At 38.3% G+C, this 12,647-nt stretch overlaps 1 protein-coding gene across 1 annotated transcript in view; it reads left to right on the top strand.

The window, feature by feature from the left end:
- Nucleotides 1–12,647, top strand: part of itgav (integrin, alpha V) — a 58,117-nt gene that overhangs the window by 1,147 nt on the left and 44,323 nt on the right. Inside the window, exon 2 of the mRNA XM_061970864.2 lies at nucleotides 8,726–8,856. Within this exon, the coding sequence (XP_061826848.2) occupies nucleotides 8,726–8,856 (131 nt within the window). The remainder of the gene's footprint in view (nucleotides 1–8,725; nucleotides 8,857–12,647) is intronic.

Here is a 12,647-nt window from a genome sequence, read left to right as displayed (position 1 = left end):
AGACGTGTCAAAACGTTTGCATTTCCCCTCAACAACAACAACAAACCTACTACTCATGGCATACTGCGTGAGAGACAACAAAGATAACCTTAGGACAGATGATGATCCAGAACCTTATATTTTTAAACCTGAATATACAGAGAATGAGCTACAAGTTTTATAAGCTGTGTGCAAAACAGTTTCAGCTTTAGTGAAACACTCAGTACGTGTCCACACAATAAATTAGTCTGACTTCTCAAATAGTTCGGCTCTAAATAAGTCTTTTAAAGCCCGTGGAAACACCTTAATCCGATCATGTTCGGTTTTTGAAAAGTCGGACTGACACAGCTGGATTATGCGATTGGAAACTAGATCTCGGCAAGAGAGGACCCAACTTATCACGCATGCGCCCGTCTCAAGGCGCGGGAAGCAACCCGAAAGCAGATACCATTCTATAAAAACATAAGCAACAATTGTCATGAAGAGGATACTTTTTATTTGCTTCACCAATGAAAAGAACAGAACATTGTGAAGTACATCGATGGTAGAAAAAAGAAAGAGAGATTTATTTAAAAAGGGTGTTGAATAAATGTAGAATGCCGGCTTAAACGAAATACGAATGAGATGAAATAGAATGAAGCAGGTATATTAAAGGCGAATAATAAAGTGTACACAAACCTTTTCACGCTGCATTTGTGCAAGACAACTGATTCACTTTCCGCACAATGGGCAAGATAGTCCAGAACAATAGCAACCTTCCTCTGGATATCAGTTGGTGCATGAACGTTTTTTTCTTTCGGATTTAAAACTCCTTCCATCAATCCACAGAGCCTTTTGGATGAACTTTAAAGGGGAACATTATCACCAGACCTATGAAAGCGTCAATATATACCTTGATGTTGCAGAAAAAAAGACCATATATTTTTTTAACCGATTTCCGAACTCTAAATGGGTGAATTTTGGCGAATTAAACGCCTTTCTAATAATCGCTCTTGGAGCGATGACGTCACAACGTGGCGTCACATCGGGAAGCAATCCGCCATTTTCTCAAACACCGAGTCAAATCAGCTCTGTTATTTTCCGGTTTTTCGACTGTTTTCCGTACCTTGGAGACATCATGCCTCGTCGGTGTGTTGTCGGAGGGTGTAACAACATGAACAGGGACGGGTTCAAGTTGCACCAGTGGCCCAAAGATGCGAAAGTGGCAAGAAATTGGACGTTTGTTCCTCACACTTTACCGACGAAAGCTATGCTACGACAGAGATGGCAAGAATGTGTGGATATCCTGCGACACTCAAAGCAGATGCATTTCCAACGATAAAGTCAAAGAAATCTGCCGCCAGACCCCCATTGAATCTGCCGGGGTGTGTGAGCAATTCAGGGACAAAGGACCTCGGTAGCACGGCAAGTAATGGCGGCAGTTTGTTCCCGCAGACGAGCGAGCTAAACCCCCTATCGACCCTAGCTTCCCTGGCCTGCTGACATCAACTCCAAAACTGGACAGATCAGCTTTCAGGAAAAGAGCGCGGATGAGGGTATGTCTACAGAATATATTAATAGATGAAAATTGGGCTGTCTGCACTCTCAAAGTGCATGTTGTTGCCACATGTATTTCATATGCTGTAAACCTAGTTCATAGTTGTTAGTTTCCTTTAATCCCAAACAAACACATACCAATCGTTGGTTAGAAGGCGATCGCCGAATGCGTCCTCGCTTTCTCCCTTGTCGCTGGCTGTCGTGTCGTTTTCGTCGGTTTCGCTTGCATACGGTTCAAACCGATATGGCTCAATAGCTTCAGTTTCTTCTTCAATTTCGTTTTCGCTACCTGCCTCCACACTACAACCATCCGTTTCAATACATTCGTAATCTGTTGAATCGCTTAAGCCACTGAAATCCGAGTCTGAATCCGAGCTAATGTCGCTATAGCTTGCTGTTCTTTCCGCCATGTTTGTTTGTGTTGGCTTCACTATGTGACGTCACAGGAAAATGGACGGGTGTATATAACGATGGTTAAAATCAGGCACTTTGAAGCTTTTTTTAGGGATATTGCATGATGGGTAAAATTTTGAAAAAAACTTCGAAAAATATAATAAGCCACTGGGAACTGATTTTTAATGGTTTTAACCATTCTGAAATTGTGATAATGTTCCCCTTTAAAACACTCAAAAGTTTTGTTTCCACGATTTTCGTTCAAAAATTCCTTTTTCTGCCGGTCTTTCATTGCATCCGACCTGCATCCGCCTCTATATATTCTTGGTAGTAGCGTCATGTTTGTAGCGCAATCCAAGATAATTTCTTGATGCTGTCTGCTATTTAACATTAGCACAGCCGTCAGAGACGTAACATTTGTGATCAGTGTCAATATTACAGCAGACATCAGTTAAAACAAGTTGTAAGGATCCGCAAAAGGCTAGTGTGTTGTCATAGGTCAACCAGAAAATGAATTAATTTAACCGCGCTGAAAGGAAGTAGCGCCCCCCAGAGTATGGGAGGCACACTGCGTTTGACCAATAGTCGCAAGAGAGAAAGTGCATGGACACTTGAACATCACACGTAGGTGTGAAAATACAAAAAACCTAAATGTGTGAGAAATCAGAATAAATTAGTGAATGGAAACGTAGTGACTGAGAGCAGACATTGTACAATAAGTGATTATTTATTATCTTTGTAGTTTGCATATCTTGTTCAGCACTTAGCAATACTGCTGCACGATGCTTACAGTCAGGGGTGCTTATTTCCTTTTAGCGCGGTTAATTGATTTATTATCTGGTTGATCTACCTGACGTCACACTAGCCACATCTGTGGCTTCTAATAAGTTAAGAGCCTCGCTATGTTGTGATGTCCGCTGTAATATTGACACCAATTACAAATATTAAGTTTTTAATGGCTATGCTGATGTTAAATAGCAAGCAGCATTAACAAATTATCTTGGATTGCGCTACGACCATGACACTACTACCAATGATGTATCGGAGCAAAGGCAGGTCCGAAGTAAAGAAAGACCGACAGCAGGGAGATTTTTTTCAAAGGAATTTTTGGACCGAGAATCATGAAAACAAAACTTTTGAATGTCTCGGAGTTAAAGGCAGCAAAGGCTCCGTGGATTGATGGAAGGAGTTTTAAATCTGAAGGAAAAGAGCGTTAGTGCCCCAACTGGATACAGTTGCAGATTAACTTAATTGCTATTTTTATGGACTATTTTGCCAGTTGTGTGAAACACATAGTTATTGTTAAACAGTTTGGAATGCGGCAAGAAGAGGTTTTTGTACGCTTTTTTATTCTCCTTGTAATTTGTAATACGTGCTTCATTCTTTTTCATATTTTGAAAATCTTTGTTTCTTTTTTTTAAATTTTTTTTTACCAACAATACACTTGAAAATATTCTGTTCTTTTTAATTTGAGAAGCAAATAAACAGTCTTCTCCTTCATTGCAATTGTTGCTGATTTTATTTAATTATATCTGCTTTCGCGTTATATCCCGAGCTTTGAGGCTGGCGCATTCGCGACACGAAGGCTCCCCTCGACCGCAAGCCCTCCCTAGAGACATCTGGTTTCCAATCGCATAATCCAGGTGTGTTAGTCCGACATTTGAAAAACCGAACACGGTCAGATTTAGGTGTTTCCATGGGCTACAGGAAGCTCATTTAGAGCCGAACTATTTGAGAATTCGGACTAATTTAGTGCATTGACACGTACTGACTGGGATGCTGACTGGTGAGATGTTCATATCTTCCTGTTTAGATAAAAAAATTACTCATAACTGACTTCCTTTTTATAAGTCAATAAAAAGGAAGTCAGTTATAACCCTCAAGAAGGTTTAGAAAAAAAGTTGCCACAAATAAGCATCTTTTCGTGTCTTTCTGGCCATCTCCGGGTCTAAGGTGGATTTCAACATTAACCAACATCTGGGTTTACATACCTGCCAACTACTCCGGTTTTCCCGTAATTAGTACGGTTTTCATCAACCTATTCCGGGTTACGGTTGCAGTGATAAAAAATACGGTTTTTCATTAATTAAAAAACTTTTTTTTTTTAAAGTTTTATTCACGAAATCGCGTAACAACAATGACAATCGACACTGCTTCCCGTAACTTCCTATCGAGCCATTCCGAATGCCATGCGCGAGGCTATTTATAGCACCGCTGCCAAGCACGAGGCACCAGTTTCCATTGTTTCCAAACGAGCGAACGATCATGGAATCAGCCGGAGAAAAATCGCAAACGAGTCTTAAACCGAAAAGAAAACTGCAGTCATTCCGTGAAGAATATTCAAAAGCCTATCCGGGAATAATTATCCGTTCCAAAAAGGGTGGAAACTATGCGAATTGCACCTTGTGCAGACAAGATTTTTCAATCGGACACGGAGGAATTAGCGATGTAAAAGACCACGTTGGGACAAAAAAACACAAGTCTAATGCCGTTGCTAGCGATACAAGTGGAAAACTTTCAACGTTTTTCGTCGCCCAAACAGATTCTTTGGATGTGATAAATGCCGATGTTTTATTTACGGAGGCAATAATTGAGCATGGACTTCCAATCGCACTGGCTGATCACATGGGACAGTTATTTCGGAAAATGTTTCCCGACTCGAAAATCGCCAAAAAATATGGATGTGGTCGAACCAAAACATCAAACATTATTCAGTGTCTTGGAACAGAATCCTCAAAAAGTATCGCCGATGTCATGAAGAAATGTGAATTTTAGGCACAGAATATTTTTTACAATTGAACAAGGCAGTAGATTATACAAACTTGGACAGAAAGTTAATAATGACACCAATTTTTTTTTTAATGGAATTGTTTAGTACTGTTTTACCATTTGTTTACTGTAAAAGTGTTTATACAGTTTATACTTTCAATTAACAAATTGAAGTCTTGTGAAATGTTGACAGGATAACTGGCATTAACTGTGGTAATAAACCGTTTATTACCACATCCTTTTACTAAACAGATGAGAGGCATGATTTATATTCCAGAATTAACTTTCACCAGCTCAGTTAGCTCAGTCAGCAGTAGCAGCTCACCGGCTCAAAATATCAATATAGCAGCAAAAGCTTGTCAGCTCTCTGGGATCAATGCGCCGCTAAAAATAGATTGTCTGAGTTAGCGCTTATAATAACCAAATCGCTAACACTTGGTTAATAATCAGGTCACGACATGTAAATGCAGTTTTGTTGACGGTTTTTGAATGTCTTTTTGAGAGGTCTCTAAGGGCGCAATAGAGTACTACCGTTAGCTGCACTGTTAGCCACCTCATACTTGCCGTATATTACAAGTTAGAATGCATACATTTTTTAACATATTTGTTCTTGTTTTACAGAGGTATTGTGAATGATAGGCTCAATTCCAAAAAAAAGTACAGTTCTCCTTTAAATTCTGGCCTACTGGCCTAGAAGACCACTCAAACTTTACTCAGACTGCATGTGGGACATGTAAGATACTGCAATAAAATTAATTAAATAAAACAATAATTGTAAACAAGAAAACTATTAACTTTATTTCTGTGGGTGCCTTGTACACTGGAAGGGGCGTTGAGAGACGGGTTTATCGTGAGTAGAATTGGCAGGAAATCCAGGGCTTCCATCCAAACCACGTGTAACCTCTCAATAATGAGACAGCTACGCTGCTCAGTCATCACTGCCGATTTCATAGGAGCAGAGCTTTTCACATAGTCAAGCCTGGTCACCATCTTTATTCTTGATGATGGTTCCAAGTAAGTTTGTACGGTATACCGCTACTAATAAAGCACTGGGGTACTAATGAATTTTAAAGAAGGTGCCATACGGCCTTTGAAAAAAAACACTACTTTTTTTTAATGCGCCTAATTGTGCGCTCAGGCACATGTCGCGAGTCAACACATGCACAGACCAACTTGCAAGCAGAAAATAGTAGGGAGTATGGATGTATTTTGGATTTAAAACTATTGATATAAGTGAAGCAATTAACAAAACATAGCAGGCTAATCCGTTTTAGCCACTTCTAAATCACTAATCCTCGCCGCCATTCAGACAAATAAAAACCTTTCTTACAAATATCATCCCTGCAGGACGGGGAATAGCTAAACCTGCTTCACTATACTTTGTATAGTGAAGCAGGGGCGATATGGCCTAAAAGCACAATCTGATTTTTTTCACAAAATATTTGATTTAAGATTTTTTTCCGTTTTTTTGTTAAATGTTAATGTTGCCCTTACTTTTTAAAGAAACCAATGAATACAAATGACAGAGATAATTCAAAACAAGTTTTTCTTTTATTTGATCAGAAACTAGTGGTGGGCAGCACGGTGGTAGAGGGGTTAGTGCATCTGCCTCACAATACGAAGGTCCTGAGTAGTCTTGGGTTCAATCCCGGGCTCGGGATCTTTCTGTGTGGAGTTTGCATGTCCTCCCCGTGACTGCGTGGGTTCCCTCCGGGTACTCCGGCTTCCTCCCACCTCCAAAGACATGCACCTGAGGATAGGTTGATTGGCAACACTAAATTGGCCCTAGTGTGTGGATGTGAGTGTGAATGTTGTCTATCTGTGTTGGCCCTGCGATGAGGTGGCGACTTGTCCAGGGTGTACCCCGCCTTCCGCTCGATTGTAGCTGAGATAGGCTCCAGCACCCCCCGCGACCCCAAAGGGAATAAGCGGTAGAAAATGGATGGATGGAAGAAACTAGTGGTTTGACATGATACTACATACGCTGCATCTTACTCTTAGCAAAATTCAAATGTGTATAATTTTGTACTTTTTAGACCGGACATCAATTGTACTTTTTATGCAATAATCTTCAAAGAACAAAATTAAGAGCTTTCTCTGGGAAGCAATACTTCTGCTTGAATGAAATACTTATTGAAACAAAAATGTAGCATTGTACATTGCATGCAAATAAATAAACTCCAATAAATCATATAACGGTACCAATAATCATTAAATAGTAATAAAAATCAATCAGATTAATAAAGTGCATACTTAAGACTTCTGTCTTAAATACAATAATTTTGTAAATAAAAATGTATTTTTGTACATTGTATGTAAATAAATAATCAAATAAAACATTTTGGATGACTATATAGTTTTAGTAAGTGAATAAACGCAGGCCCTTCCATGAAGTATCCTGGGCTCCTTGTTAGTGTGTACTGATGTTAAATCAAATCAGAATCAGAATCGTTTTATTGCCATTGTTTGAGAATGGGTTCACAAACTAGGAATTTTTCTTGGTGCAATCGTGCAACATAAAACACATATAACACAGATTTGGTAATAACAAAAGCTGTAACTGAGCTATCAGATCTTGTTATAGACTTAGAAGGAATTCAAGTTAGACAATGTACACTTCATTGCACATGTAATATATCACTATTTTGATGATAAAATGTGGTATAATTCCAGGAGAATTAGCAGAAGTACGGGCTGTCCGGTTTTGATCTACAAGGCGACTGCTTTAGTTATCACTGTGTGCATTATTCTCCTTTCTCATCAAACATGGTACCTTGTGTGTGGTACCTTGTGTACCATGTTCCAACACAGTAAGCTGCTTCTCAGGTGGAGTTTGTTATTGTTGCGTCTTCTTCGCCTCATAAAGAGTAGCACTTCCCCCACTCGGCTTGATGCTGTTTCAGAAGCTGGAATACGTTTGTTGTGCTGCTGGCTTTTTTGAATAAACCCTGCAACGTGCAGTCGCTTGTTCCACGCCTGTTGCCGCTATTCTAAAGCACAGGCAACACTTTTCTTTTCTTTGGAGTAAATGTCTCGCTCTCGATAGCACAATTTTATTTTTATTAAATTTATTTATTTACAGACAGGCATAATTTTGTATTACATTATTGTTTATTTTGTTAATATCAGAGTCCGTTCTGCGGAAAAGTAATCCCTAGAAGTGCACAGTTTATGGACATTAGCGTTAGCCATGTTTTGCTAATCTCGGCTAAGGAAGTAAAGGGGCGGACAGGGTCTACAAAAGCTCATGGGGGCAAAACGTATATGCCAGAGGAAAAGGAGATAAACATTGACTTTTTAATTTTTCAAATTGTCTGCAAAAAAAACTAAAATTTATCATGAAATCGATATATTGCGCAGGCCTACTAACCGCTAACAACAAGCTAGCACTCTTAAATGTAAACAAAAGGGTATACAAATATCGACTGTATCAAGTACAAGAGCTGTATATAGTTGATACATATACATTTATATTTTTTATTATCACAAAATCTTGTCATTTTTTATTGTTTATAAACTCAGAAAATATGTCTCTGAACACAGGAGAACTGTAATTAGGACCCTGTAACTACTTGGCATTGGATCGATACCAAAATTTACGCTGTTTGCGTGGCAGCATTTTGTGCTGATAGAAATGTTCCTTTTTTTCCCCCCCTCAATTTTGTTCTTCTTTCTCAGTGTGCTCACATCCTCGTAATTGAAAGGTCAAGAACTTTTGATTATCCTAAATAATAAAGGAACACAAATAGTGTGTCCTTGACTTGGCAGCTCTAAAAACAACTAAAAGTTACCTCAAAAGAACAAAACCGGCTCTGCATGCACCTAACTAGTTCTCAAGTGAGCCTCACATTTATGAAGTGAACCGCCAAACAATGTAACCACAAAACATTGTAAACCAAGAATTCCCTTTACTATTCCATGTTTTTCCCCTTCAGGCATGTATAAATGGCAGCATAGTTGTACTGCTTTTCAAGTTGGAGATTATGGAGAGTGTCTCAAGCTAATTGAGTCGAGTTGTCACTTAGTAGTGCTGCTCTTGCCCGCACAGGTCAGACGTTCTGATTGGAGCGCCCCGGGCCAACACGTCGTCCTTGAACGACGTCGTGGAGAGAGGAGCCGTGTACAGCTGCCCGTGGAAAACTTCGTCCCCCTGCCAGCAGCTACAGTTCGACTCGTCAGGTAAAAAATGCAATTTTCTGTTTACCGGCCGTTTTCTACTACCTCTTCTAGACGGGCTCGGACAGATTGAGTTGCTGTTTGACTCTGCTGCCGTTTCCAATACCGAGCATCCATGCGTCATACTGATCACATGTATTAACCGTACATTTTTCACTGTACTTTTGGTGAGCGCTATTGACAGTTTAACAATATCAACACAATATTTAAACTAGTTCCTTATTTTATTTTATTACATACTGTTTGAGCAAAGAAAGTCAAAAATACACAACTAACAGAGGTGAACCAAAAAATCCATATTCTAAATCAATTCACAATTTTCAGAAATCGATTAAGAAAAAAATTAAGTAAAATATATGTTTTTTAATTATTATTATAATTTTTATTTTTTTTATAAGAATCACATTTTTAAAATAAGTTTTTAGGCCATCTCCATGCAACCAGAAGGAGTTTTCCTAGCCTGCAACCTGTTTTGTAAACGTTTCATTATTATAATTCCAATACCAAATAATAGGGGTGCGGATCTTTGGGCACTTAACGATTCAACTAGAGCTGCAGCTATCGAATATTATAGTAATCGAGTATTCTATCGAATATCTCGATCGATTAATCAGGTAATCGAATAAATCATATTTTTGCTTTAAAAAAAAAAAAAATATATATATATATATATATATATATATATATATATATATATATATATATATATATATATATATATATATAAGTGGTTCTTAACTGAGTCGGCCTCAGGGGTTTGGCGGAGGTCAAAACACACCCGACTCATTGTGTAAATACAAACTTCTCCTTATCGGCGTATAACGGATACGGCAACAGCTGACCGTATTGCAGGTGTGTAATTTGTTGTGAGTTTATGCACTGTGTTGGTTTTGTTCTTTGAACAAGGTGATGTTCATGCACAGTTCATTTTATGCACCAGTAAAAAAACATGGTAACACTTTAGTATGGGGAACATATTCACCATTAATTAGTTGCTTATTAACATGCAAATTAGTAACATATTGGCTCTTAACTAGTCATTATTAAGTACTTATTAATGCCTTATTCGGCATGGCCTTATTATAACCCTAACCCTCTAACCCTGACCCTAACCCTAACCAAATAACTCTAAATTAAGTCTTTATTACTTAGAATATGTTCTCCATACTAAAGTGTTACCAAAAACATATAAACATATAACTTTGTCTTGAATTTGAAAAATTGTTTTTTTTTTTTTTTCACTAAAGAAGGGTTCGGTGAATGCGCATATGAAACTGGTGGGGTTCGGTACCTCCAACAAGGTTAAGAACCACTGATATATATGATCGGCAATCACATACTTTTTCAGGAAAATCGTCCGATACGGATCAGAAGGCTATCGATTGGCACATATTTAGCTGGATGCCTCTTGAGTCTTTAGTTTGGTTCAATTCAGTATGACACACATTTGGTGGCGTCTGGAGTGCACTACTTTGCTGCAGCAAGCAGAGGCACTGTTGATTCAGTCTTTTGTTATGCTAGGTAACACTGCATGGAATACAAAGTGGCAGTTAAAACTAGAGCCAAAACATTAAGGTGGATGTTGTTCTAAATCCTGTAGTTCTGTAATGTGGGTTTCAAACAGTTGCTAACTGTCAAAACAAGTCATGAAGACGATGTCTGGTCTGCCTGCCGTGCTAATGGTAACAGCAAAGCGTGGCGCTTACCTGGCCCAGAAAGGGCCTGCCGCTAGCTCCTCGTGTCAGAACAAATGCTGGAATGTTAGGGAACTCAGAAAGAATGAACAGTTGTCTGCCGGGCGTTTAAGCACCAGCACCGTTCTAAAAGTAGCAATTTGGCAAAAATCTAGGCAAAGGCAAACAATGTAATATTACGTGGTAGTTGCAGGGGTCACATGGCGATAACATGTTACACTGTTTGAAATGCCATAAATGTGTGCGTGTGTGTTTTCCACAATAAAAGCCTTTGTAGCTTCATGAGTCAAAGCTTCTACATACAACTGAATTATCTGGGATGTGTGTGCATTAAACAGAGGAGAGTGTCAGATCTCGCCACATCACTAGTGCAGACTTGTTGTAACTAGTAGTTGCCTAGATGGGTTGGCGTGGTGCATGATGGGCCAGTGACAAATGGTTTCACATTTGTTGCTTGGGAAAGACAAGTGTCGTTCTCTCATTGTCTTCCTTATGCCCTTTGACCTTTTTATTGCCATTTTGTCTGCGCTGCTACTGTAACGACAACAGACGCACACACAATATATATATATATATATATATATATATATATATATATCTCATAACACCTGAGCAGTGCCAGAAACTCATCGACTCCATGCCACGCCGCATTAACGCAGTAATTGAGGCAAAAGGAGCTCCAACCAAGTATTGAGTATTGTACATGCTCATATTTTTCATTTTCATACTTTTCAGTTGGCCAACATTTCTAAAAATCCCTTTTTTGTATTAGCCTTAAGTAATATTCTAATTTTGTGACACACGGAATTTTGGATTTTCATTTGTTGCCACTTCAAATCATCAAAATTAAATGAAATAAACATTTGAATGCATCAGTCTGTGTGCAATGAATAAATATAATGTACAAGTTACACCTTTTGAATGCAATTACTGAAATAAATCAAGTTTTTCAAAATATTCTAATTTACTGGCTTTTACCTGTGTGTGTGTGTATATATATATATATATATATAAAATATATGTGTGTATATATATATATATATATATATATATATATATATATATATATATATATATATATATATATATAAAATATATGTGTGTGTGTATAAAAAAGAGCAGATAAAAATGATCTTACGAGCAGTTTGTTGGATAAAAGGCAGTTAATAAGTTAAAAACTCTTGCCGTGGAGTTTACAGTTACGGTAGCACAATTAGCCCCGAACGTCAGATTCAAGTGACGTCAATGTTCGGCCCTCGAGAGCCATATACCACACCGTGATTAGTAGATTCCTTCAGCTCCGCACACAACGCTGTCAAGCGAAGTGAAGTGAATTATATTTATATAGCGCTTTTCTCTAGTGACTTAAAGCGCTTTACATAGTGAAACCCAATATCTAAGTTACATTTAAACCAGTGTGTGTGGCACTGGGAGCAGGTGGGTAAAGTGTCTTGCCCAAGGACAGTGACTAGGATGGCGGAAGCGGGTATCGAACCTGCAATCCTCAAGTTGCTGGCACATCCGCTCTACCAACCGAGCTATGCCGACCCATAGCGCCATTCATATAAAACTTGCGGGCCGCACTAACATTAAACTTTCATATTAAGGTGGGGGCCGCAAAATAATGTCTCGCGGGCCGCAATTTGCCCGAGGGCCGCGTGTCTGAGACCCCTGCTGTAGACCAATAATTAATCAGCAAATTGAAAAATGAAAAATAATTGAAAACATTAATTACTGGAAAAAGAACAATTATACTTAATGATAAAAAAATATACATATAATTGATGAAAATATATTACTTTTTAACATATCATTACATTGTATATTAACTGTTAAGTATATTTTAATATGCCTTCTACAGTATTTTTTGGCCCTTCAAACCGGTGGCTGGGGAAAAAAATCCTACAAAAAAGCAAGTTTGAGTCGACTTATCAGGGAATTTTGCTTACAACTTCCCATATGTTTGATGGCACAAGGTTAAAGGGGAACTGCACTTTTTTTTAATTGGGCCTATCGTTCACAATCATTATGAAAGAGATGACGACGGATGGATTATAATTTTTTTGCATTCTAAATATTAAATAAATTCGATAAAAAGTC

The sequence above is a fragment of the Nerophis lumbriciformis genome, linkage group LG13 (assembly GCF_033978685.3).
Source record: "Nerophis lumbriciformis linkage group LG13, RoL_Nlum_v2.1, whole genome shotgun sequence".
NCBI classification, from domain to species: Eukaryota; Metazoa; Chordata; class Actinopteri; order Syngnathiformes; family Syngnathidae; genus Nerophis; species Nerophis lumbriciformis.
Note: the sequence above shows the minus strand (reverse complement) of the source record. Positions and strands in the feature narration are given on the sequence as shown.